Source organism: Drosophila biarmipes, chromosome X, assembly GCF_025231255.1.
Source record: "Drosophila biarmipes strain raj3 chromosome X, RU_DBia_V1.1, whole genome shotgun sequence".
NCBI lineage: Eukaryota > Metazoa > Arthropoda > Insecta > Diptera > Drosophilidae > Drosophila > Drosophila biarmipes.
In genome coordinates this window covers 8,519,593-8,545,579 of record NC_066611.1, presented here as the reverse complement: position 1 = coordinate 8,545,579, position 25,987 = coordinate 8,519,593, and the positions used below count along the sequence as shown (strand labels likewise).

At 46.3% G+C, this 25,987-nt stretch overlaps 7 protein-coding genes across 7 annotated transcripts; 4 read left to right on the top strand and 3 right to left on the bottom strand.

The window, feature by feature from the left end:
- Positions 1-418: 418 nt before the first annotated feature.
- LOC108036230 (synaptic vesicle glycoprotein 2A) lies at positions 419-15,597 on the bottom strand. Its single transcript, XM_017112243.3, has 4 exons — positions 15,420-15,597; positions 3,032-3,556; positions 1,238-1,897; positions 419-1,182 (listed from the first exon to the last, which is right to left on the bottom strand). Exons 1-4 carry the CDS (start codon positions 15,460-15,462, stop codon positions 773-775), a joined length of 1,638 nt encoding a protein of 545 aa, XP_016967732.1. The 5' UTR covers positions 15,463-15,597; the 3' UTR covers positions 419-772.
- Positions 4,005-12,660, top strand: LOC108036263 (uncharacterized). The gene is made up of 2 exons (XM_017112276.3): positions 4,005-4,306; positions 12,551-12,660. Exon 1 carries the CDS (start codon positions 4,005-4,007, stop codon positions 4,275-4,277), a length of 273 nt encoding a protein of 90 aa, XP_016967765.1. The 3' UTR covers positions 4,278-4,306; positions 12,551-12,660.
- Positions 5,166-12,674, top strand: LOC108036272 (uncharacterized). The gene is made up of 2 exons (XM_050889132.1): positions 5,166-5,575; positions 12,551-12,674. The coding sequence occupies exon 1, from the start codon at positions 5,262-5,264 to the stop codon at positions 5,505-5,507; it is 246 nt and encodes an 81-aa protein (XP_050745089.1). The 5' UTR covers positions 5,166-5,261; the 3' UTR covers positions 5,508-5,575; positions 12,551-12,674.
- LOC108036253 (uncharacterized) lies at positions 6,269-12,647 on the top strand. The gene is made up of 2 exons (XM_017112265.2): positions 6,269-6,966; positions 12,551-12,647. Exon 1 carries the CDS (start codon positions 6,466-6,468, stop codon positions 6,901-6,903), a length of 438 nt encoding a protein of 145 aa, XP_016967754.1. The 5' UTR covers positions 6,269-6,465; the 3' UTR covers positions 6,904-6,966; positions 12,551-12,647.
- LOC108036242 (mediator of RNA polymerase II transcription subunit 29) lies at positions 9,684-15,004 on the top strand. The gene is made up of 2 exons (XM_017112254.3): positions 9,684-10,261; positions 12,551-15,004. Exons 1-2 carry the CDS (start codon positions 10,036-10,038, stop codon positions 13,429-13,431), a joined length of 1,107 nt encoding a protein of 368 aa, XP_016967743.1. The 5' UTR covers positions 9,684-10,035; the 3' UTR covers positions 13,432-15,004.
- A 447-nt stretch (positions 15,598-16,044) lies between the features above and the next one.
- LOC108036315 (BTB/POZ domain-containing protein 17) lies at positions 16,045-19,567 on the bottom strand. Its single transcript, XM_017112331.3, has 4 exons — positions 19,018-19,567; positions 17,720-18,704; positions 17,492-17,649; positions 16,045-17,378 (listed from the first exon to the last, which is right to left on the bottom strand). The coding sequence occupies exons 1-4, from the start codon at positions 19,411-19,413 to the stop codon at positions 17,124-17,126; spliced, it is 1,794 nt and encodes a 597-aa protein (XP_016967820.1). The 5' UTR covers positions 19,414-19,567; the 3' UTR covers positions 16,045-17,123.
- Positions 19,568-20,279: 712 nt separating this feature from the next.
- On the bottom strand, positions 20,280-23,727 carry LOC108032878 (thioredoxin domain-containing protein 5 homolog). Its single transcript, XM_017106926.3, has 3 exons — positions 23,427-23,727; positions 21,416-21,818; positions 20,280-21,358 (listed from the first exon to the last, which is right to left on the bottom strand). The coding sequence occupies exons 1-3, from the start codon at positions 23,627-23,629 to the stop codon at positions 20,705-20,707; spliced, it is 1,260 nt and encodes a 419-aa protein (XP_016962415.1). The 5' UTR covers positions 23,630-23,727; the 3' UTR covers positions 20,280-20,704.
- Positions 23,728-25,987: the final 2,260 nt, after the last annotated feature.

Sequence of the window (25,987 nt, the reverse complement as noted above, 5' to 3'; positions counted from 1 at the left end):
TACCCCACAAACTCTAGGACACCCTGTACCTTGAGTAGCAGTTGAAGTTGAAGTTGGTGATGCGACGGCACTTGGAATGCGTTTAGTCTGCCCCGAGCCCCTGGACCTCCTAGCCACCCCTGGACCACCCTGCCCCCCGCCCCTGCACCACCCCCTTCGCCCAGCGACGAATGCGTGGAATGTTAATGCAGCTACTTCTACTTGTGCCTGTTGCCTCGGTGACAACATCCATCGCCACTGGCGGAGGAATGGGCACAAACATTTACCTAATCCATTTCCCATTTCCAAGGCGACTACTCTCGATCCCGTTCTCGATTCCCTGCCCATTTGGGTGTCACTTGGATAGGTTTCTTATTCCTGTTTCACCACTCATAAATATGCATCCCAAAAATAAAATACCATATGTGTTGTAGTTCCATTGAAGTTCTCTGAATTTTATTGATAGTACAAGTACATGATTTATTTACAAATAATTGGGCTTACTCAAGGCTGCTTTAAAATATATATTTTATAATTTCTTGGCGCCAGACAAACCAAAAGAGACAAACTAATATATACTTAGGTCAGTTGGCAATAAATACATAATCAATATAATAAAAAAAAAAATAATACCTGATACAAAGTATTTATAATATCTATAAGTAAAGTTTAAAAAAAATCGAAAATCATCTTTAAGGGTAGAAGACAACATTTTAAAGTAGCCATAAGAGGTGTTAAGGGATGTTTCCTTGGACACCTGGTGAAAAGCCTCTCTGCTTAGCGTAGCCTAATCCTACTTGGAGCTAATAGCAAATATGGGACTCGTGGTGGCGGCCACGATGGCCTTCGCTGTGGCTGTGGGCTTCTTCTGCCTGGCGGGCGACTTCTCCGGCAGGAGGTAGCCCAGGCAGCAGAGGAGCACCACGAGGGCCAGCAGGGCCCAGAAGATGGGATCGCAGCTGGCGAAGAGCAGGCGCCCGAGGACATTGCTGCCCACCACGGCGCCCAGACGACCCACCATCATGATGAAGCACATGCCCATGGCGTTGATGTGCGTCGGGTAGAACTCCATGGCAATGGTGCTGACCAGGCCGCCGCAATTGCCGATGGCCATCACAACGGTCAGAGCGATCACCACCAGGGCGAACTGATCCACGTAGTGCAGGGCGACCAAGAAGATCATGGTCAGCATCATCCAGGCCACTGGAACGGAGAGAATATAACAAAAATCCATTCACTCCTCTGCGAGGCTACTCACTCAGCAGATTCTTCTTGCCTATGTAGTCGATGATGTAGGCAAAGAGCAGGTAGATCATCACAAAGCTGGCTCCAATCATGATCATCACCTGGTACGTGGAGGTGTCCACATCCACGGAGCAGCTCGCCACGGAGTCATCCGCCGACCGCGAGTCCACGTTGAAGCCCTGCAGGACATCGCAGAGCAGGGCATCGTCGCCATTGCGGGTGCCCAACTCATCCAGGATGGTGGGGAACCACATGAAGATGCCCTGGGCCAGGAAGTAGATGAGGAACTGGATGCAGCAGATGTTCAGCGTGTGCCACAGCCGATGGCGATGGAAGAGCGGCACTGTCTGGTGCCAGACGAGACGCACTGCATCGACGAAGCCGTGGACATCGGACAAACTGGCGCCACCGCTTTCCAGAGCCACCTCCTTGACCGGATACTCGGCGGGATCTTTGCCGGAGTTCTTGGCGAAGATGGAGCGCAGGACCTCCAGCGACTGGTCGCCTCGTCCCTGGACCAGCAGATATTTGGGTGTCTCGGGCAGAGTGCTGATCCCCACGAGGGCCAGCAGGGAAACCGAGACGTTGGCCAGGAGCAGGACACGCCAGGACGAGAAGCGCATGCCAAGGACCATCGTCTCGATGCGCAGCGGCAGGATGCCAATGGCCATGGCTGCACACAAATTGGTGATGGAAAGATAGGATTAAAATGAGAGGATAAAAGATAAAAGATTCATCTGGAAATATATGCAAAAAAGTAAGTCTACGACAGGGCCTACAAATCGAAATAGTGCTTCAAATCAGATTAAATAACCCCATTATTTTATGTAACAAAGAATATATGATAAATAAAAATGCAGTGGTATGGCATTCCTCGATCTGACGTTTGGTTTCTTTTTCGCAGCCAAAACACTGCATTTTTATGGCGGAAAATGGGACTCAGATATTTTTAAGGGGGTGCAGCAAATTTTTTCGAAAAATATGAAATTTAAAAATCGTATATGTTTTGAATGCCGATAGATTGGAAATTAAACAACGAGCTCAGCGAGGTATGACATTCCTCGATTTGACGTTTGGTTTCCTTTTAGCAGCCAAAACACTGAATTTTTATGGCGGAAAATGGGATTCAGATATTTTTAAGGGGGTGCATCGTAGATTTTTTCGAAAAATATGAAATTTAAAAATCGTATATGTTTTGAATGCAAATGGATTGGAAATGAAACAACGAGCTCACCGAGGTATGACATTCCTCGATCTGACGTTTGGTTTCCTTTTAGCAGCCAAAACACTGAATTTTTATGGCAGAAAATGGGAATCAGATATTTTTAAGGGGGTGCATCGTAAATTTTTTCGAAAAATATGAAATTTAATAATCGTATATGTTTTGAATGCCGATAGATTGGAAATTAAACAACGAGCTCAGCGAGGTATGACATTCCTCGATCTGACGTTTGGTTTCCTTTTAGCAGCCAAAACACTGAATTTTTATGGCAGAAAATGGGATTCAGATATTTTTAAGGGGGTGCATCGTAAATTTTTTCGAAAAATAAGAAATTTAAAAATCGTATATGTTTTGAATGCCGATAGATTGGAAATTAAACAACGAGCTCAGCGAGGTATGACATTCCTCGATCTGACGTTTGGTTTCCTTTTAGCAGCCAAAACACTGAATTTTTATGGCGGAAAATGGGATTCAGATATTTTTAAGGGGGTGCATCGTAAATTTTTTAACTGATTTTTGTGGCCCCCCTAAGATCTTCTTAGCACCTTAATAACTCGTCAATGCTCTACCTACTATAACACTCACCTGGAGCAAAGATCATGGCCACGCAGAGGAATCCGGAGAGCAGGGTCACATGCCTGACCCGCGAGCCATTGCCATGGAACTCGCCGCACAAGCTGAAGACGCACGCCTGCCCGCCGGAAATGAAGAAGCCCGTGAGGAAGCGGAAGACGATCAGCATCCAGATGTTCACCGAGAAGCCGGAAACGATCGAGCACACGGAGCTGAGGCAGAGGGCGTACCTCAAGGTGGTGGCCCGGCCCCATGTGTCCGCCAGGAAGCCCATGGCATGGGAGCTCAGGACGACGCCCAGGAAGCCGGCGGAGGCCAGGATGCCCTGCTGGTCCAGCGTCGGCTGCAGGTCGCACTTCATCTGGTTCATGATGAGGCTCACGCCCATGATCTCCACCATCACGGCCATGAAGCACAGGCCGCAGATGAGCAGCAACTCCAGGTGGAAGCGACCCACTCCGGTCAGCGTGATGGCCTCCTCGAAGGTGTGTGGCCGCGGCTTCTGCGAGAGGTTCTCCTCCCGCTCCCCAGAAATGGCTGTTTGTGAGCAAGGGAAAAGGGGAAATAAGAGGAAACATTTAGAGAAAAATTGGTCTAGAATTGCTCTATAAAGCACTACCTATACAAAGTGAAAAAGGAGAATTAAATTACCATATAAAAAAATAACAGGGGGCAAAAGAAGAAAGCTAAAACAAGAATTCAAATGAATTCTCCAAACTCTAAAATATATCGTTGCATACTTTCAGTCAGCTTTATAAGTGTTTTCAGTTTTTTCCCTATATATTTTAAGGTGTAAATTTGTTGTGTTTTCAACTTAAGAAACTACGTTTCTAGGCTATATTCATTGATGTTTTTCAGTGAGCATATCAAGGCGGATCAGTCAATCAAAGTCATTCATTGGGAAGCCCTAGAGTTTATGGAATAATTAAAGTCTCCCTTAAATAGCTCGCATTGCAATCGATCCCGGTTCAGTTGCCGTTTAATCATGGCCTCAGCCGCCTTGGACTTGGGGGCGAAATCGGAGGATGTCCCGGACGACGTTCGCCTGCCCCAGGAGCAGCCACCTTCGCCCTTCTTCGAGACGAAAACCTTCCGCCTGATCTCGATATTTCTGTACCTGGGCGGGATCAGCGGCCTGGGCATGGTGCTGGCACTGTACTACCTCATCTTCTTCGACTCCAGCATGCCGGACATCCACCTCAAGTTCCCCGTCTCCATTGGAGGCCATCCAGTGCAGAAGGTGCACGAGTACCAGTGACCGTTTGGCCATTTGAGCCCATCCAGGTGGTAAGTGCACATGGAATGGGGGATGGTGGGCAGTCTGCGGCTAATTGGATTTGGGAATGCAGCAAAGGCGGGGAAAGAATGCTCCAGTCTGGGACTGGACTAGCTGATTCCCTTGAATAATATCGAATTTTCTTGAATTCATTCCTAAAATGTGTAAAGAAATTAGCAAAAAAGATTTCCTTTCGGTACTTTCAAAAAAAGTAAAATATTTATGTTACAAATTCCTAAAGTCTTAGAGAATTGTGGTCATATAATATGTAATAAATATATATATATATATATATATACATATATGTAATTAATATATATGAAGAGTAGAGATTATTAAAAATTAAAATTAAATATATAAGAAGGGAGAAAAGTTTAATAAGACAAAAAGAGGGAAAGAAAACCCCTTAAAATGTCCTCTCTGGTCAATGATCTATCCGGCTCAATAAGCTGGCCCTCTTCCCAGACTCTCTATCCATCACCATCGCCACTGGCATTTCCTTGACCAAACATGAATATAGAATCTACACGCGGCATGGGCTAGACCAGAGCTCAGAACCGAAGAGAACGACAAGGAATGAAGTGAGGCGGGTTGGAATCGGAATTGGAGGATGGCGGGAAGTCTAACCGGGTCAAGTGGTCGTCAAAGAACGCAGCACGTGATGGCGGATCCGGTTGGGCCTGGGGTCTGGTACTTGGGCGAATCTTATTAGCGTGGCCCCCAAGACGGTGCCCCCTCCTTTGGGGGCCCAACCCCCAAAGAAACCGCAAAAAACAGTCGAGCGGAATGCGAAAACCGCGGAACAAGAGCGGAAAAGGAAAAAGAAACAGAACCAGAGACCAGATCCCCGGACAGTTGTGTTCAGTTCGTCCGAAGCGACGGTTACGGTTCGATTTTGCCACCCAGTTATAGAACTACCTTTTCGGTTCCACCGAGAGTGCATCTGCAGCAGAAAAGAAGCACAGAATGAGCGGTCCGTCGGGGATGATGGCCAACCTGGCCGAGGTGGTCAAGGAGGCCAAGGACGAGGAGATCCAGATGCCCAAGTCCAACGACTTCTTCGAGTCGAAGACCTTCCGCCTGCTCACCCTGGTGCTCTACATGGGCGGCGTGAGCGGCATGGGCCTCACCCTGGCGGTCTACTACCTCTTCATCTGGGACTCGCGCATGCCGCCGCTGCCCGTGTTCAAGCACACGCATCCCATTGGCTAGGATCGGATGGCCGGAGAAGCAGCCGCCAGCCATATTGTTCTCCCATCGACATCAGTGACCAGATTCGGGTGAGTGGCCGCGTGGAACTGACCGCCACAGATTCGAGGGCTTCTCCTTCTGTGGCAGTGCTGTAGGCCTAGCTACTTTGCCACTGAAATCGGAATTGCTATATCGCAGGGGCTAAATATACCAAAAACATCCCCAGTTTTTTGGGATATTTAAAATCTTTCATAAACGCGCAAAAAAGTATGCTTTGAATTTTTGAGTAACTTTTTTTTTTGATTTCTTTTAAACTACACTTTTGCCGATATTGGGAATTTCTATATACATACGTTGTACATATTATATTCATATTAAAAATGTTTAATGTTGATATAATATTAGTAAGGCTTAGTTTTTACCTCCACTTAAGGTTACAATTTCCCCAACATCAACCAAAACTTGTTGGATAACATTATTTTTTTCAATATGTGATAAATGTTTATCTGTCAAAATTAGGAATAATTTAATATTTAAACCTTTTTTTGCCAATAATAAAAGGCTTTGTTTACACTTACAAATGTCAACTGAAAAAGCTTTAATCTCCTTTGTGAAATCATTTTGAAGCCATTTTTGTTGTGGCAATACTCTGTGGTTGGGGCCGCAACCGCAGAAGAGATTTTGTTTTGCAAAAGCTGCCAACACTGTTGTGGGTTCGCTTTGGGGGCTTAATTAGCCCCGTGGCCGATATCAAAAGTTGACAGCCAGGCACAAAACTAATCCGCTTTGCTACGTGCCACTAAATCGCAGAGTTGGAACCACCTATTCCCCGTCTATCCATGCCATTCCATTCCGTCGTCCATTTGCGGGGCGATATGGCGTCATTCGAGTGATTTTGATTTAATCGAGGTGGCGACATCAAATCAGTAGTTGCCACATCGCGAGGTGGACGGGCACGGCTAAGGATATATATATCGTGATGTCCGCTCCGGCGGAATCCACAAGAGTGGGCCTGGGGAATGCGGCCAGCATGGCGAATCTGGCCAAGATTGTCAATCTCATCGAGTCGAATGTGAAGGCGGAGGGGGAGACGGAGGTGGCTGAGGAACGGCCCAGGGGATCGGGGGGAACAGGAAGCGGAGTGGCAAGTAGCAGCAGCGTACGCCTGGCCAGCAGCAGTGCCCCGCGGAGGAGTGCCTGTGCCACGTCGTACGTGCCCAAGTCGCCGCAGCTGGAGGAGATCGTGTTCGCCGAGCCCACGTGCACCGAGCGATTCGCCCGATACTTCGTGATCGTCATCTACCTGTGCGGCCTGTGCTGCCTGGGCTTCTTCCTGTCCATCTACCACATCTTCTTCTGGGACTCCCGCATGCCGCCCGTCTACAAAGGCCAAAAGAAAGGACCTGCCTTTGGCTAGCCCAGGAATCCGTCCACTTTATTCACTACAGTAATCCCCACCAAGAGCGTGCTTTCATTTTTGGTAAGGAGAGGAGTTTCGCCACGCAAATAAGTAAGGTTTGAAAATACAGGTGTCCAAAAGTAGGCAACAATATTCTTTAAACTCAAAACGATAACTATCCTTAATGTTGCATACTTTTAAACAGCTAAATTAACATTTAAAAGTTATTTCAAAACCCTAGCGAATTGTTTTTTTTTTAAATCAAAAGTGAGATTTATTAATAACACTATTATAAGCTTAATATTAAGCTCTTCTAGTAAAGTATTCTCACAAACAAATATCAAAACCGTAGGGAGATTTACTCACTCCACACTTAAATTTATATTTTTTCAAAAGAAAATTTAAATTTAAATGGCACTAAATCAAACTATCACTAATTTGCATTTATTGTTAAATTAAAGAATTTGTTTCTGGCATACGTGGCGTATGAGTTATATTAATCATACGCAGTGTTTGCCATGTAAATGTATCAGCTTGAGATTCATTTGCAGTTTCTACTTCAGAACTTGAAGTTCAAATTCCATAAAAACCCATAAAATATTCTCTTTACTTCCAAATATACGCTTAGCTAAATTGTATTCACAACCATAACCATATATTTATTGAAACTTTGCTGGGCAAGGAAACCCAATTATTTCTGGTTATTACACATAATATGAAGCCAATGTCTGCCTGCACACGTACTGGCACGAGACATGCCATTACTTCTTATTAAGCAGATATATCCACTGCCTCCCTGCCCAACCGTTTTGTATTTTGCTCGAAAAGTTCTCGCCCAGGCAAAGTTTAAGTTTAATTATGTGTATCCAACTCTGTATCATGCATGCAGGGGCATAAGTTTTGCCTCGAGTTATCCCTTCGTTCCAGCTGCCCGAGCTGCTTAATCAGCTTTGTCTGCACATAAGTAAGCAGATGGATAAACCATCCTTAAACTTGGGCAAGCCGGGGGCTAAATGGCTGAGGGGGAGCACGAAAATGGGAAATGGGAAATGGGAAATGGAAAACGCCATAGGCCGGGCCCAAAACATTTTCGAGGCCAGCACAGCCAGAGGGGGAAGGGCTTCACCTGGCCACGTTGGCGAATTAAACTCCTTGAAGGAAACTTTGCAACAATACCGCTCGGAAAATGCATGTGAGATAGTGGGAGAGTGGCCTACATCCTGGCCCACATGATGAATATGCATTTAAGTGCAAGTACAGGGGATGTTCGGCAGATGATACTTGCCCAAGGAGAATTTTCTGGAAGCCCTCTCTTTGATAAAACAAAATTATTTAAATTAGTCGTAATTTCTTTGGAGTGAATGATTATATATTTTTTTTTAACTCTATTAAGTGCTTTTTTAAATGAATGATGTTTTTTAAAATTTTAAATGAATATTTATTTCCTTGAAATGTTTACCCTAAGAACTGCTTTATATAATTTTTAAAAACAATTAATATTTCCTTTTCGAATAAATGATATTATTCATAGCCTGGTCTCTAAGAAAATATGAAATATACGTATTTTTAAAGCACGGAACTTTTAATAACAGCTTTTTCAAAATTTCCAATACCATTTTGTAGAGTACAAGCAGGGAATTTTTTGGTTTTAAATGCCACTTTTTAAAGTGATTTGCTATCTTGATTTTCCTAGCATACTTTCGGGCATCGAAATCCTTGTTCCTTTCCTGGAAGTTCACCTGTCCACACATATGTATATGTGGGTGTGTGACTGGCTATCTCTTTTCTCAGCGCAGTGTGCGTTTGTGTGTGGGTGTGTACCTTATACAACAAAATCAATGGCCAACATTGCAATACCGTTCGGCCCTCTCGCTCGCACGCCTGCATGTCGATGCGCCGAGCGCTGCACTCGTTCCGCTCTCACTCTCTTTTCGCACGCGCTCCTCTCGCTCTCTCGGCTTGTCCTAGTGACCCAGTTGCAGTTTGTTAACCCCCCGAAGGCAGCGGCAAAGCGAAGGTGTGCGCGGCGGGTTAAAGGTGGACGGTGCACGGCGGACTGGGCGGGGCAGCGAAAGTTTGGACGTCCTTCGCGACACCTGCGAAGGTTGCTGTCAAAGCCAGCGGTGCCCCGCCCCTCTCCGAGATGCCCACCCCATTAGAAAATTGCACAATATTTTCATCTCGTTTCGAAAAATTGCCTCAAACGCCAAGACATTTGATTGGCATTGAAATTGTTGAAATAGTGCAAAGTTAATTCAAGCGCGCATTTGAATTTCCGCGTGTGAGTCAGTTGTATATATTTATGCAGAGCAGGGGTGGGGCTTCAGGGGGTTAAGGGTGCTGGGTGCTGGGTGCGGGCAGCGGGGGGTGGGGGGGTGGAAACTGCACTTGACACACAATAAGCGGCAACGTGCCGACGTGCGGTTTGTTTTTGTTTCGGCCGCCTTTTTGTTTTTATTTCGCCTTCAAGGAATGCCATCGAAAAAACAACAACAGCAAGCGCAGCAACAACAGCAACGAGCGTGGGCAGCCGAAAATTGAAATGAGCGCGAGCGAGAGCGATGTATGATTTTATGAATGAAATTAAAAGCGAAGATCGCTAATGCAACGGTACACGGTGAACTCCCCGAGCCGAAGTTGTCACGAAGCTGGGCGCTGGACGACGCGGTGGGGGAGGGGGGTTGTAGAGTCGCTCTCGCACGAAGGAGAAAGGCGAAGGCACGAAGGCGAAAAACGGTACCGTACAAACTCCTGCCAGAATCTCTCTCGCTGCTCTCATTTCGCTTGCACACGTTCGACGCGTCGGTTGGCAGTCAAGTTTTGCGCGCTCTTTTTTTTGTACTTTTAAGCTCGCCACGCATAAACAATAATAAAATAAAATGTATTAACAAATACCCGGATTAATAAACGAAAAATGTAATAACAGAAGAAGGAAGGTGGCAAGCTGGAAACCGAAAAGAACTTTGCATTTACCAAACAACATTAATAACTAGACTATAACGGGACACTGCCAAAAAGTAACGGAACTCAAACTAAAGCTAAAACCAACGGGAAGCAAACAAAATCAAGAAGAGGCATCTCTGAACATATCGAAACAATCAAAATAGATATCGAATTAGGGATCGAATCAAAAATTGAAATAACTCAAAAATGAACTCGAAACACAGTTCGCTGGAGGAGAAAGTGAAACTGCCGCCCACGGAGACAATAAGCCGCTGCTACCAGCCGCAGCAGAGCAACCGCAAGGTCATCCGCATCCTGACCGTCGCCGTCTATGTCCTCTGCGTTTCGCTGGCGGCCATCATGCTCTCCCTGTACTACATCTTCATCTGGGACCCCACCATCCGGCCCTTCGTCACCAAGGCCACGCACTGCGGTAAGGCGGGGGCGGGTAATCAGCCGGGCAAGACCCGCGTTTCACTACTACCCATCACGGGGGTTGAGTACTCCATCAAAAACCGGTGACCGATGACCAGTTGGTAACCAGTAACTAGTGACCAGTAACCGAACCAAAAACCAATCACGGGCCGGACAATTTGCGGTCAGCGGTCAATCTGGGACAAAGCCCGAATCTAGGCTACGAGAGTTAAGAGCTTCTAGTCGTGGTGGTCGGAGTAGGGGTAGTGGTAGCGGGTCTGGGGCTGGGCCTGGAGATGGGGTTGGGTGCCCATTAGCCGTTAGCCATTACCGATGGGCTTGGGTGGCTGGCAGGACAGCGTTGACCCTTTTTCAGCTGCAAAATAAAGTGCTTTCAACGGAAAGTGCACTCTGAGGACAAAGTAGAACTAATCAACGTTTTATGTTTAAAAAGTTGAAAGACCTCTATGGGGAATTGGGATTTATGAGATGATAATGAAACTTTTTAAATCAAATGCGTTTACAAATCCCACCAAGCAATGTATATCATTCACATTAATAATTCACTTATCAAGGCCTTAAATATAAGAAATAATCACTAAATCCTTTTGGTTCACGATAAATTTTTTTTTTTAAATATAGAAATATCCATCAAAAAGCTGTCGAAAAGTACGCTTCAAATAATTTTACTTAGGAATTTCCTAACACCACAGATTATATAAAAACCAAAGTCACTTTTAAACCAAAAGCACCCAAATTTCTGGGCAATATATCTGAATTGGCAACACTTTCTCGGTGGGGACGTGAAAAAGCCGCCCACATTGTTCCACTGGCTTCGGGTTCGGCTCGTTCCGCCTCCATCCTCCCTCTGATTCTTGGCTTTTTGTTCAGTTTTCGCAAATCAACTCGAAATTAGGTCAATGGGGTGTCGTGCACACGACTACACCCAGGCCGCCCGAAGCACCCAATCCACCCACCGCCCCAAGCACACCAGGGTGCAGTTTTCCTCGCTGTGTTTTCCATTCGCAGTTTGCAGTTCGATAAATCTAATTTGATGCAATTAAATGCAGAATCTGGGAGCTTAATGAAAGTTATACGGCACTCAGGCAAACAAATTTGAATTCATATCAGCGGGCCTGCACTTTCCCAGTGCAAAATGTAAGGTAATATGCTTAGTGTTCGCTTTCAAAGTTTCCTGCCTCTCGGGGCGGCGTTTCTTGCCAATGCTTTTGTTTGAAATTTGATTAACCGCCTGCATAACAAGGCCCAAATGCCTACAAGGACGTCTAAAACGGCGAAGACTGCAAGGGAAATGGCATGGACTTTGGCGCACAAGGGCGGAGAAAGTAGTATGAATATTTGAGGCTTTAATAGAGGTTCTAAATTGTTAATGATTTCGAATTGTACAGGTCTTTTTCTTATCATATAAATTTAATAATAATATTTAAATTTAATATTAATAATATTAAGCAATCGCATATTCATACTTCAATCTTTAACTTCAAATGTATGATATGCGTTTCAGAAATCTACACCACTTTTTATAATTTAAATATTATATTTTTTGTTTTTGAAAAAGCACCACTAGCCCAAAAAATGTTTCAATGTTCTCTACATTAAAATATAGTTTTTGCTCTTAAAATTATAGAATATTTTTCTTTTACATTTTTAAGCCAATAAATAAATATTTACATAAGGAACTATTCTCTATTTTCAATATTCATTTCATTATATGGTAATGAAAATTAAGATTAACTGGGCTATATATAGTACCCGAAGTAAAAAAAAGCTTAAAAAACATTCCATATTAAACAAAATAAAATGCTTCAAAAACCTATGTAAAATATAAAAAATTTCGTTTTTTTTAATGTATAATGTTTTTTGTTTTTTTGGAATGTTTTTTTATGAGCCTAAGGCAACCTTTTCTTTAATTAAAAAATGTTTTTTTTTTTTTCCACTCAGATAATTCTGTGGAAATTTTTCACATAAGATATTTTTTTATATTTATTTAACAAATTTTTAATATAATTAATTTTTTTAGTTCTTCATATTAACACTTTCCTAAGAACACAGATAAAAAATGCCACGTGTTATTTTTTCGTGAACAACTTAATAAAAATCCTTAAATTTTTTTAGATTTTTTTCAGTTTTGAGCTCAATTCTCTTAAAATCTTTGTGTTGGGAAGCATTTTAAAGAACACCAATATTCTTGGGCATTCAAAAGGCAAAATTATTGGGTCAGAGTTTGTAACCCAAACATAAACAAACGCTTATTAAGACCAAACATTTCTCTTCACCCTCTTTGCAGATAAAATTGTGATACCCGAAAAAATAGCCATTCGCCTCCTGAACTCATCGGAAGTCACCGCGGAGCAGTTCTACAAGCACATCCTCGAGCAGTACCGCATCCTCAGCCACATGCAGCAGCAACGCCAGCAGATCCTGCAGCGCCAACATCTCCAGCTGCAGCAGCTGGAGGCGAACAACCGCTTCCAGGAGGTCTTCGCCACGGCCACCATCATCCAGGCACATCCGCACCCCCATCCGCATCCCAGGGAGCCGCCGAAGAAGCCGCTTTTGGGTCCGTACACCCCCGTACCCGGCAATGTGAGTCAGGCGATGGGTGGCGATCAGCCGGGGCCAGGCAACTTGGACATGGATCCGGATCCGGCTCCGGCTCACCTGCCCCTCCTCCTGGACACCTCACCGCCGGCCGAGCCCAACGGAATGGGTCACCTGAAGCGGAAGACCCACCGGGGTCACTACAAACACCACAGGGCCAGGGCCGGGGGCCAGAAGAAGCTGTCCATTGCCAACTCGATTGCCAGCGCCATGGCCAGCTCCACGCCGAGCACCACCAGCGGAGGAGGGGGAGACACCTCCTTGGCCATGGCCACGGCGGCCACTCTGCCCCACGGCTATATGGACACACCACTGAACTCGGCGGCCGGGACCATTGTGCAGCCACCGCAGCTGCAGCTGTACACCTCGATGCCCATTCCGCTGATCCTGAGTCCCAGCGAGGAGAAGCGTCCCTCGCACCACGCCCACGGACATGCGCACGGCGACAGGCGCAACGGGGCGCAGTCCGGCGGACGACGCAGGACCACGACGGCCTCGGTCTCCGGCTACGAGGCCCAGACCTACCTCAATCCGTTCCTCACCGGCGAGCTGATCTTCGAGAAGTAAGGCAGTGCACCCCGCAGAGCAGGCCGTGGATGACTTTTTTTTTGTAAGCCATATGGAGGGACATGCAGCCAAGATCGGATGTGGAGATTAGCTCACAGAAAAGGGTAGACTATTGCCCTCCATACCTGATCATACCTATATCAATGGAGAACTGTTTAGAAGGGCATCACTACTCACAATAACCCAGATGGGCTCAGTACTGGCACGGGCCAAGCGGATATACTTCAATACACTTGGTTAGGTTGTTGCATACTCGCATGGATATGGAAACTCTCGAATTAGCAGCGCGGTATTAAGCATTTCATATTGAAATTTACACATGTATCTCATTTTGTACGTAGCATATGTTTGAAATTGAACGTGTTTTTAGATTTATAGGGCGAACTTAGTAGCAGGAGTTTTTATCGCTTGAGATTTGACTTGTGGCGGTACTGAGCCAGAACTTGGTCTATATATACAGAGCCCGGCCCGGCCACATATAGAGGTTAATAGATGTTACGTACTGCAAAAGGATAGTTGAAACCATAGCTAAACTATAGTCGATGTACCAGAACCACACAACCACTAAACACTCGAAAGGGGCACACACGCATAATACGGGACCCACTTCAGTAGAAAGTCACTCGATATCAGCGGTCACGGGTGACGAGTCACGCAGGACGAGTCACGAGTGACGGCTCGCGGATCACACGGATCACACGGATCACACAGGCGGCTCACCTCACCAAGCTCAGCAGCAAACTCACCCCACCTAGGCCACTGCTTCCAGGCAGCTAGCGTACGCTACACCAACTACAATAATTAGCCAACCCTAGAGTAACCAGTTTACCAGTAACCACTCACCAGTAGCCCCTCCAAGGACCACACCCCTCGGACCGGGGAAGCGGATAATGTCACTACGATTCAGCATCGGAGCAAGTCACACCCACACCTCCAAGTCGCCGCACGCCAAGGGGTCTGTGTCACTGTCAACCCTCGGTTATATGGTATAGGGCCCCCAACACAAACCCGAAATATCATGTCATATGTGGAACATTAGGCAAACTTTTTTGGAAACACTTTCAAAAAGTAATTCTCTAAATTACCAAGTCACTACATCAGTGCTAAACAAAAGTTTCGCAATGCAGAGCTGACGTATTACCCAGGGGCACTTGCCGCGCCAGATAACACCCGGCGTGCTCAACTTAGGAACCACTAAATGGTTATGTACGTGGGGCATATAACCGATGTGTGACGTGACATTGGCTCGGTCTGTTCACATACCCAAACACTAAAGTACACTAAGCGAAAAAGCGGCAAAGTTGAAGGAACGTTGGGGAAAGCGAGAGAAGAGCAGGGGAGGGGATAGATAGATAGAGATACGGAGAAACTGCATCTGCATCCAAGGACACGAGAATTGAATTCACCAACAATAACATACGTATAAACGATATGCATACGACATAGAATTGAATCTGTAACTGATGGGCATATACCGCATATATATCTTATGTACCGCATATATCTTATATATGTATACCACGAAAAACAAAGTCATTTTGGCAATAATAAAGCATAGCAAACGAAAACGTGTCGCGTACCGTCTTTTAATCCGGCTTGTAAAGAAAACGAACGGTGAAAACAGAGCATTAGTTGACAGATTGATAAGAAATTGTCAAGTTAATCCCCAGGTTTACTCTGCCATCTTAGCCGCCGAACGATTAGAGCACTTCAGCCTCATTAGAACATATATTTTTCTGGCCACCAAGAGTCGAAGGTTTACAGCGAAAACAGAGTTTTCAGATCGCATATCATATATTATATTATTTCTGAACGATTAGAGCACTTCAGCCTCATTAGAACATATATTTATCTGGCCACCAAGAGTCGAAGGTATATATCATATCATATATTATATTATTTCACATTTCATATCACTGAACCATATAATATCAGATTCACCAATATAACTTATAGCCCCCCGTAAACCTTGTTTTCGCTTGACTCACCGAACTCGCTCTCACAGTCTATCACATAGCCGGGATTATCCATGGTGTCCTTGATCTCCGCGCTGGGATACGGATGGTATATGGGTCCGGGAATGGGATGGGGACAAGTTGCGACTGGCGGCGCTGCTCGGGGCCAACTGGTGAGCTGCGTGGCGCTGGGGACCTAAAGTACGTGCCAGTATCTGAGCGCAGGGGTACGTGCTTCAAAGTCCCACCGCTGGTCGGCTCTGTAAAGCTCTCTACGGCAACCCACTCGTAAAACCCGGCGAGAGATATCCAAAAATAAAGACGAAAACACAGGCCGTAAATCTTAAATAACCGCACCATCCTCCGCAATCTGCAAGTCAGTATCGTGGACTAAAAGATCTGCCCCTCCATGGCTATCTGGGAGAGCGGATCGTAATGGAGCCACCTTAGACCAAAGCACAGCCCCCTGGGGACTGGATGTCTGAAGAGCCCAGCTCCAGGAGCTTGGCAACAGTTTCGATCGGGGGTGGACCTTGCAGAGGTGGATTGCGGTTCGTAATGTTAGGGGTACTAGCCATATCTTATACCTGTACTATACACAAATCACTCTTCTCTTAAACACCTTAAACCCTACGCAATCACAAAACAATCACTGCGCTTGAGGTGAAACAAAACACTTTATTGGCACTCGCATGCAAGCATATCATATATCGTATTTGTACTACAAGAGGTAATAAAACATTTAGTTGTAGTTTTCGACACCTTTATTAGAGGCTTCAGAGAGGTTGTTGTACAAAATGACTGGTCAACACTAGGAGATAATTAAATTAAAAGCGAAGACACTAAATGATAACGTTAAGCGACCGTAATTCTACTCTTTAGTTCAGTCTAATGAAAACGCAAACTTCAATAATAGACCATAGCTGATTTTTGAAGAGACATTTTATTTAACAACTACATTAACGCCAGGATTGAATCAATTCGATCGACGAGCCATGCCTGGACCTGGCCCGGCATTCGTTATGTTTTGTATTCTGGCGTCCCGCCCTGCAGGCGGGCAGTATGGCCAAGTCACTGCCGGCAGAGCTCGTAAAGATAGGCCCCCGAGACGCGACGGGTTGATCCCCGGGCCGTAAACGCACTCGTAAAGGGATCCCAAGAGCCGGGTGGTCACAAGCAAGCGGATACACACGTATCTATCGGCTGCAAAACACTAAAACCGATGCTCTACGCATTGGCAAACAGACGGGGGGCGAGACAGCAAGAGCCCTCTCTTTCTCGGCCATGTCGGGAGGGTTTTGGTTTTGGTTTTGGTTTTCCTTCTTTGCACATCAACGTTTATTTGAAAATCTGCATTCCATAGTCTAGGTGTTGCCCACACCCCCCTTGGCCAGTACCAACTATCCACGATCCGCCATCAGCGATTATGGCCCTGCCTAAGAACTCACTCACTTTCCTTCTTAAAGGACAAAAGGTACGAGAAAAAAAAAAACAAAAACTTATAACAAAACATATTGCGGGGTGGGGGGAGGGGAGCATCCCGCCGGTGGGGATCGCACAGATTGAGCCCAAGGGGAGTCGCAGTCGCATTGGATTTATACATACATACAAACATTGAGTGGAAGAGTGAAATACAGTGGGGGCTGCGGAGGCGGATGCGGGCCATGAGGTGCCAGCGGATGCGCCGGAAAGTACGGAGTGCTGTAGTCCAGGTGCCCGCCCAAGCGGCCACCGTGTCTAGAACTGAAACGGCGGCGTATCCCGGCAGGTGTGGGCGCCCATCGGCGTGATGACCACGTGCAGGGTCAGTGTGTTGCGTGCGGTGCCCGTCAGGTGGGGGCTCAAGTAGGGGGATGTGTGCTCCAGCTCCTCGTACGGCAGCAGGTTGTCCAGGTTGATGACGCGCGACGTGTCCGAGAAGTACTCCGTCCGCTCCACCACCGTGCGGATGTGCATGATCTGGTTCTGCACGCCCACGATCAGCACGGCGATCTGGAATGCGAAAAGCAATTGGCAATCTATGATTAGAGATCTTCACAATTAAGAAGTACTATTAACAAGCGATTCACTACTTAAGAAACACCTACGTTGAGCCTCCCACTCACCTTGAAGCGCTCCTCGCCAATGTTTTGGTGCTTGCAGGTAACCCGTAGGCGCACTGTGTTCAAGGAGCAGCCCGGCACGTCCTCGCCCCACACCATTTTGGCCTTGTTGTACCTGACGCCCCGCGGGAAAAACTCTATCTCCCAGGTCATGCCGGGATCTGTGGATGAGCGAGCGTAATTTCAGACCAGTTATCCATTGAAGCCATCCACCGGCCGACCACCACTCACCGTCCTCTTCAGTCTCGGCGATGTGGCGCTGCGAAAAGAAGCAGGTCACATAGTTCTTGTAGTCCTCGATCGCGTCGAAGTTGTGCACATCGATGTCGACGCTCCAGGTGTCGTTCCAGTAGAGTCGCGGCGTGAACTGCAGCTCACCCGATTCGGTGGCCCTGACCTCGCGCACCCGATCCTCCTGCCCCGACTGGTAGCTCATGCCGATGGCGATGCGCTCGACCAGGAACTCCTTGTGGTACTCGATCAGCGGATCCATCAGCAGGTGCGACAGCTGGCGCGGCGTCATCATGCCGAAGCGGATGTGGGACACCGTCTGCTCGATCAGCTCCATGAAGCTGCCGCTGGCCGTGGCCTCCATCTGTTCGCGGCGATGCAGCAGCCACGTTTGCAGGATGGCGAACAGTTTGTACTCGCTGGTGACGACCAGATCGTTCTGCTGCAGCAGCAGCTGCAAGATGGCCGGGTCCATTTCCACAAAGTCGCGCGACTCGGCCACCATCTCGAGGTTCCATTTGAGGAACCGCTTCAGCGTCTCGGTGAGATCGTTGTGGGTGGGCGTGAAGGAGAGCGTGTACTGCAGCCAGGAGACCAGGTAGCCACTGGTGGCCGCCTTGGCCACGTGCTTGTTCATGTAGCCCACGCAGAGATCGATCAGGTCGCGCACATTGTACTTGTCGCTCAGCGCCAGCATCGGCATCACCGTCTGCAGCGTGACCTCGATGTGGCCCACGTACAGGTACTTGATAAACTGCGGAAAGACCGCCGAGCAGCAGGCCTCCTCGTGCAGCTCGATCACATGCTTGCTGCACTCGTTCCACTCCGGATTCATGAGCATCACCTGAAAGACGTCGCTGCTGGCGCACAGGATGACGCGGTGGGCGGGGTACTCCTTGCCGTCCACCAGCAGCACTATGTCCGACATCAGCTGCTCGGCGTACAGGTTGGCGATCTTGTTGAGCACACTGTTCGCATCGATCATCTGGCGGGGCGAGAAAGGTAACCAGGATTAGTGATGCTGGACGAATTAGCTCAGGGAAAAAGCTTTTTCAGTGTCTTGCCTATGGTTATAACTCATATAAGTCAAGGGACAACAAATACCACATACATTCGATTTGAAAATAGGGTTTTATGACAATATTGCATATACTTTTGTAAGTAAGAAGTAAGAAAATGTAGGTTTAAATTATTTTAAAAGATTTAAAAAATAAAAAGCTATTAAAATTATGGACCAAAATGTAATATGTTTGGCATTTTCATGGCATCTCTTGGCCCATCTGAGCCGTCATACGCACCGTGCTCGCTCCATCCTGGCCTTCCTCTGTCTCGCGGCACTTGCGCCGCTTGGCGTCCTGATCCTCGCTGGAGGCGGCTCCATTCGCTGGGTTGTCCGATGTGCTGGCGTTGGTTCCATTGGCATTGCCCGGGGAGTTGGCCGAGGCATCGCCAGCGGCTCCACCAGCTGCTCCACCGGCTGCACCGCCAGCTGCGTCGCCAGCCTGATCCGCTGCTGCGACAGCTGCCCCGCCTCCGGGCCCTGCGCCAGGGCCAGCTGCTGCTGCTCCTCCTCCGCCCCCGCCTGCCCCACCACCTCCAGCACCACCTGCGCCAGCAGCTCCTCCGTGCGCACCTCCTGCACCGCCCACTCCTCCAGAGACAGGCGCTGCTCCTCCGTTACCGCTGGCGTTCATCGGGATTCGGGGATACCGGGGTTCGCTCTGCGCTGGCAAGTCGCTCAAGGACACTCTACAGGACGGCTCTGCTAGTACGAGCTAAAGACATGGCCAAAAGTCTCTTTTCCAGATGAAAACAAAATTGCAGTGGAGGTGGAGAAACATCGATGTCAACAGCCAGCCAATCGGCCTATCGATAGGCCGATAGTGTGCTATTGAAAACGGTCACCCTAAAATATGGGGAGGGTGTATCGGCTAAGTTAGCGGAGGCACTCCGTATATACCATACAAATACCGAAAATATACTACAACTGGGAGGAAGTCCTCGCTAACTCAGCCGATACACCAACCCAACCTATCGATTGATTTTGAGCCATCTCTAATTGCCAATTGGATTTTATTTTGGCGGCAAATGTATTCAAATTCAAAAAGTCCGCCAATTAATCTGAATACTCCATAAATTAGGCCCCTCCTTAGATATAAAGACCTTTAAACCGAGTCATCCTAATGCTCATATATAAAATAAAACAAACTAAAATATTTTTGGAAAGCTTAAAGTACTTAAATTGCTTTGTAATATTTGTATTAAAATAGAGAAAGATTTATATATGTCCTAAATTTTATTTCGGATTCTATGTGGTTTTTAAAAACACCTCGACCTTCAACAGGTGCTCTACCACTAACTGGAGCAACCAAACGTAACACACCTGCTTATAGAAATTGACAAAAAGCTTTTTAACAAAAAATATTTGCCTCGAAAAGCATTCTTCTTAACTCTTGTTTGCCAATGGTGTTTCTCCACAAATAATTCAGCAAATTAAACAGGTGTCAAAGCCTCATTTTTACCCATTATGTCAATATATGCATTCCCCTTGCGGATTCACTTATGTTTTCCAATCGATATTTATTTGTAATGTGTCGACAATTTTTCCTAAGAATGACTTAAAACAATTGCGTTAGAATTGGAAGTAAAGTTTGCTAAATGGCTTCTTTCGTGCACGCAGTCCGGGTGCCCCATTAACATAAGACTAAAAACATAAAAAAGGGACCAAACTCAACTTGGGAGAAGGACGAAACTTGAACACAGCGGGGGAACACTAAGAATGACGTCGATTCCAGCTGGCGCACTTGTCTTTTGGGTGTTGTTGATATATTGTTTAAATGCGGGCTCCTCACAGAGGCTTATGCTGATATTTTGGAGACAAATCATTGCGATTACAATTAGTTTGGCGGGCGATTTTTGTTCATTTGAATGCTGCTGCGGCTGCTGCTGCTGCTGCTGCCGACCCCCTGCGATCCCGTCGACGACTTAGAGCTCGTCGTGGCCGAGGAACTTCTTGAGGTAGGCCTGCAGCTCGGGCAGCGAGCGACTGCCCTCGTACTCGTTCTGGCGCTGCCCGTTCTTGTAGAGGAAGAGCGTGGGATAGCCCTCGACCTGCTGGTCGATGCACACCTGCTTGTTCTCCGGCGCCGTGCAGTCCACCTTGGCGATCCTCACGGCACTCTGCGCCTGGTGCGTCTCCGTGGCCAGCTGCTCCCAGGTGGGCTGCAGCTTCTGGCAGTGTCCGCACCACGGAGCATAGAACTTGATGAAGGCCACGCCCTCGGCAATGGCCTCGTCGAACTCGGCCTCGCCGCTGATCTGTTGGGGCGTCAGCTTCTTGGCTGCGTCCTCCTCGGCGGCGCCCTCCTTGGTGGCCTCCCCATCGTCGGCCTTGCCCTCGGTCTTCTCCAGCGGCACGCCCACCATCTTCTCCACATAAGTCTTCAGCGTGGACAGGTCCCGGGCACCCGAGTACTTCTCAATCTTCTTGCCATCCTCGATCCACAGCAGAGTGGGGTAGCCCTTGACCTCGAAGTCCTGGCAGATGGAGCGGAACTGTGTGCAGTCGATCTTCGAGATGGTCACGGCGGGCTCCTTCACCAGCTCCTTGGCCAGCTCCTCCCAGGTGGGCGCCAAGCGCTGCAAGGGATGAGAAGCTTAGCATGTTGAGCGAGGAAGTCCAAAAACCTTGCTTACCTGACAATGACTGCACCAGGGCGCGAAGAACTTGACAAAGTGATTGCCGCTGGACACGTGCTTGGCGAAGGTGTCCTCGGTGAGGTCCACCACCTTGCCCAGGTTGGGGTTCTCGACGTCCTCGCGCTTGACCTCGCCCAGATCCGCCTCGGCGGGCGTGCTCAGCTCCTGGTTGATGAAATCGGTGATGGCGGGCAAGTCCCGGGTGCCCTTGAACTTGACCGACTCCTGTTCGCCCACCTTGAAGAGGCGCAGTGTGGGATAGCCGGTGACCTGGTGGGTGGCGCACAGGGCCTGGTGCTTGGTGCAGTCCACCTTGGCGATGATCACCTTGGGCTCGTCCACGTGCATGAGCTCGGCCAGCTGCTCCCACAGTGGCTGCAGGCGCTTGCAGTGGCCGCACCTGCAAGGAGATGGCTCATTATTAAAGGTTTATAATACATTTTTGAATAAAATAGGTTCTATTTTAAAAGTATGCTTGTTTTATTGTCTAGAAGGTAAAGAACTAATATACAACTGCGGAGTTGAATCAAGATATTCAAACAGCTTATCAGAGATTAGAAGCTAATCTGCGTATTACTCATATTAGGAAATCTTATTGAACTCTTGATAAACGCTACGATTGAATTGATTTTGAAATAAAAGAGGCGGCAAATCGGTCAAATCGAAGCGTTTTCCGTGCACAAAGGAAGACAAAACAATGAGCCGCGATAAGACCTGGCGCTTTGTCGCGAACAAAGAGTTTATCGTCTGCTGCTAGTGCCGAATCGCACTGCCAGCTTGCTCCAGCGCTTGCTCTTGCCCGTCTAATCGAGGAGCACTTCCTAGCAACATAATTGAGCCTAATCAAATTAGCTCATAGACACTGCGATGGCTCTTGATAAGACTCGAGAGCCGGCTGCTACGAGAACTATAGTAGTGGCCGAAATCTCGGGCATTTGGTGTGCCAATCAAGGGGCCTGCCAAGGGGGTTCTCGAACAAAGCCCCTTTGATCGTCTTATCGCCGAACGTGCGATTCGCTACGCAGTCATGACGAATCTTCGACTTCTTGACCAAATGGGGAGTCACTAGGTGAAGTCGTTGAAGATCCTCAAGTATCTTTTGCAGAAATAAATCTACCAAATGGGCGGGCTTATGCGTAGGTCTATGTCTGCGTATTAGCATAACGATGTGTTCCGGTTTTCCCTTTCGCAAAATATTTGGTTTCTATTTCACTAGATATTTTTTACATTTCCAGTTTGAGGGTTTTGCTTAAAATCTCTAAAAAATCTTTTAATATATATCTAATTACTTTACTCATTAGTTTACAAAGAGGAGGTCCGGTTTATTATTTTACAATTTGATTTTTGTTCTATTTCATCAGATTTTTTTGACATTTTCAGTTTGGGGTTTTCATTTGAAATCTCAAAAAAATAATCTTTTAATAGAATACTTAATACTTTACTCATTAGTTTATAAAGATCCATTTGGTTTCTATTTCATTAGATTGTTTTGTGTTTCTACTTAAAATCTTTACAATTAATCTTTTAATATAATACTTAATCAATACTTTAATTATTAGTTTTTAAAGATGTGTTCCGGTTTTCCTTTTCACAACGCGATTTTGATTCTATTTTTTAGATTTTTTTTTTACTTTTTAAATTTGGGGTTTTATTACAAATATTTAAAAAATAATCTTTTAATATTATACTATACTCATTAGTTTATAATGTTTATACTTTACTCATTATTTTATAACGTTTATTATCAATGAATGACTACCTTAGTTGACCATGCTTCAGGAACTATTTAATTAAAAATAGGATGAGGTGCAAAAATCTCTCAAAATCGAATTTTCCAAAACAGGAGAAAGTGAAAACCGAAACACCGCCGATTTTCATGTGTGCGTGGCTCGGTCCCATAAAACAAACGACCTATGTGGACCGCTGCGATTCGCCGGCAAAAGTTGGCCCATTTGGGACGCACTTTTCCCGGTGGAACGGGGAGCGGGGAGCAGGGAACACAACTCACCAGGGCGCAAAGAACTTGACGAAGACATTGCCGTTGGCAATCGCCGGATCGAAGGTCTCCGGGTCCAGCTCCACGGCGAACTGCTTTTCCGGCTGCTTGCCGGCGGTGGAGGAGTCCTCCTCCTGGGCCGCCTGGGCGACGGGCAGGAGGGGCGAGAGCAGGAGGCCGCACACCGCCACGGAGAAAATGGACCTGGCCAACATGATGCACAAAACGCTTTGAGAGATCTAAAATTTATATTCCAAATGCTCGCTGCGCTACGTCCGGATACTAGAGGTGGGAAAAGCTCGATGGGACCATCGATGGACCGACTGTCAGGCGACGGCAACTATCGATGTTTCAGCAGCTCTAAAATGTTAGAATCAAAGTTTTCCTAACAGAAATGTTAGGTAAGCTATAAGCATTTATTTAAATTAGAAGATAAGAAGGGGAATACAATGTAAAATAAATTCCTAAGAAACTTCAAGCAGCATTACCCAAATCTTTAGCAAAGCATGTAAAGCTAAGATTTAACCATTATTATGTTTAGTACAATAAGAATGTATTGCAGAAATGATGCAAAAGGGAGAACAATAAGCATTTGAATATTCTCTTTAAAAATCTAGCTTTCAGCAGTCTGGTACCTCTGCATAAGTAGATCTGGCAGCACTGCACCAGCACTAGTTACTTGGGTGTATTGGTGCGTGAACAGGGAAAATGGCAAATCACAAAAACGAACGAATCGCACACACAGAGACGTAGTTAATTTGGGAGGGGGGTGTGCGAAAAAGTCGCTTGTATACCGAATGATTAATACATACGCCATGACAAAGAGAGAACACAGCCACTCTGTGAGCCAGCCGAATGCCGCTCTCCAGCGAGGGTTTTGAAAACTAATCATTTTCAAATTTGAAACACACTCGGAATTGTGTTTTGAAAAACGGGTTTCGCAGCAGGGAAAGCGGGAAAACGCCGCGAAACAGATGGGCAGCGGCATCGAGTATCGAAGCGATATATCGCACGCACATCGCCGCGTCGCACATGCACCAGTGCCAGTGTGTGCGTAAGAGCAGCAGGGCAAAACGAGAAGGAAGCCAACTCCCTTTGACCGACATTTGAATGCCCTGCAAACCGAATTTTTTTTTATTTTTTATTATTTCTGGGAAGATAATTTGAATATAATATAATATATATATAAATGGAGTAACCCTTGCTTAGTTTTTATTTTTTAACATTTCGTTCTAATTTGTATACAATATGCTTAATTTTTTTTGAATTAAAAATTTATTTTTTTGAACCTTGTTGGTAACCGCCAACTTCTTTAATTGATCATACCATTCAGTAAGCCACAAAGGCACGTAAATATTGTATAGGGATTATGAAGATCTTTACAAAATGATAATACCTTCTGCAAGGGTATAATGAGCGAATGTCAGGCACAGAAGAGGCACAAACAGAAACAGCTAAATTGCAGCTGCTAAGTTGCTCGTCGTTCAGCAACGACGAATAGGGTAAAAACGGCAACAGCGAATGATGGCGCAAAGGCAACGAGCGATAGCCGAACTGAGGGGCGTACCTGCGGGGGGATCGAACTTGAGTCGACTGCTAAGTAGGGTTCCTTAGATATCAAGTTGCTGGTCGAGCGCTCAGCTTAAACTTGTACCACATGTGTGCCTGCGATGCCAAAGCAAGCAGCTGTTTTCGAATTATGTAGTTAATGCTTACAGCGGCCACAAATGTGACCATATATCACTGTATCCTATAGGAAAAGCTATGTTCCTCAAAGCTAAAAATTAAATAATACGAATTTTATGTTAGGTTTATTAACTTTGAATGTGAAATAAGATCGAATTTAGGTTCTGGGAATACTGTGGCCCTCGAACAGCTGATTGATATATTTAATTAATATTTAACTAGGCGAATGAAAAGCACTTAACTGCATGTTAGGGCAGCTTTTCAGGCAAGCAACAACATATGCACTTCTATCGGCGTTCGTGCTGAGCCATAAATAATTTCGCTTGGCGCAAACAAGACTGAAACATTCAGCAAACCTGACGCACCCCCTCATGAATAATGGCACAACGACGCCGCTGCCGCTGGCAACTGGCACAACAAAAGCAGCGAACGAGCAGAGACATGTTATGTACGCTTAAGATCGTGAATTCTTAAATTCACGAAATCGAAGTGAATACCCGCTTTTACTTGAAGACTTGGAAATAACTACCCAATTTGAGGTTATATCAATAGGAATGCACAAAGAGAACAGAACTTATTTAGTTTAAAGTCTGTAAGACAAATAGGTTCTTATGTAGGTAGGGAGTACTAGAGCTCGAAGTCTATGGCTAGAATTTCTTCAAATGTTAAATGATTATATGTATAGGTATATAAATAGAAAGAACTATAGAAGTAAACCTTCGCGGGCTTGTGAATTCACGAACCCACTTGAGCTCTCGTTTATGCCGGCACTTCGTGAAACGGCGAACTGCGCATAAGCGCAGCGGCAGAGGCGGCGGCAGCGCGCACGGACGTCGCCGGCAAAATGGAACGCTGAGGGGTGCCAGAGAGATACAGATACATTCGGA

Excerpts from the sequence above, each read along its gene's own strand:
- LOC108036315 (XM_017112331.3), bottom strand. The coding sequence starts at position 19,413 with ATGAACGCCAGCGGTAACGGAGGAGCAGCGCCTGTCTCTGGAGGAGTG. Across the intron at positions 17,650-17,719 it reads CGCCGAGACTGAAGAGGACG|ATCCCGGCATGACCTGGGAG; the intron begins GTGAGTGGTGGT and ends GCTCATCCACAG. Across the intron at positions 17,379-17,491 it reads TTGGCGAGGAGCGCTTCAAG|ATCGCCGTGCTGATCGTGGG; the intron begins GTGAGTGGGAGG and ends TTCGCATTCCAG.
- LOC108032878 (XM_017106926.3), bottom strand. The coding sequence starts at position 23,629 with ATGTTGGCCAGGTCCATTTTCTCCGTGGCGGTGTGCGGCCTCCTGCTC. Across the intron at positions 21,819-23,426 it reads GTCAAGTTCTTTGCGCCCTG|GTGCGGCCACTGCAAGCGCC; the intron begins GTGAGTTGTGTT and ends ATCTCCTTGCAG. Across the intron at positions 21,359-21,415 it reads CCTGGTGCAGTCATTGTCAG|CGCTTGGCGCCCACCTGGGA; the intron begins GTAAGCAAGGTT and ends CATCCCTTGCAG.
- LOC108036272 (XM_050889132.1), top strand. The coding sequence starts at position 5,262 with ATGAGCGGTCCGTCGGGGATGATGGCCAACCTGGCCGAGGTGGTCAAG.
- LOC108036230 (XM_017112243.3), bottom strand. The coding sequence starts at position 15,462 with ATGGATAATCCCGGCTATGTGATAGACTGTGAGAGCGAGTTCG. Across the intron at positions 3,557-15,419 it reads AGACTGTGAGAGCGAGTTCG|CCATTTCTGGGGAGCGGGAG; the intron begins GTGAGTCAAGCG and ends GCTCACAAACAG. Across the intron at positions 1,183-1,237 it reads AGGCAAGAAGAATCTGCTGA|TGGCCTGGATGATGCTGACC; the intron begins GTGAGTAGCCTC and ends TCTCCGTTCCAG.
- LOC108036253 (XM_017112265.2), top strand. The coding sequence starts at position 6,466 with ATGTCCGCTCCGGCGGAATCCACAAGAGTGGGCCTGGGGAATGCGGCC.
- LOC108036242 (XM_017112254.3), top strand. The coding sequence starts at position 10,036 with ATGAACTCGAAACACAGTTCGCTGGAGGAGAAAGTGAAACTGCCGCCC. Across the intron at positions 10,262-12,550 it reads CACCAAGGCCACGCACTGCG|ATAAAATTGTGATACCCGAA; the intron begins GTAAGGCGGGGG and ends CCCTCTTTGCAG.
- LOC108036263 (XM_017112276.3), top strand. The coding sequence starts at position 4,005 with ATGGCCTCAGCCGCCTTGGACTTGGGGGCGAAATCGGAGGATGTCCCG.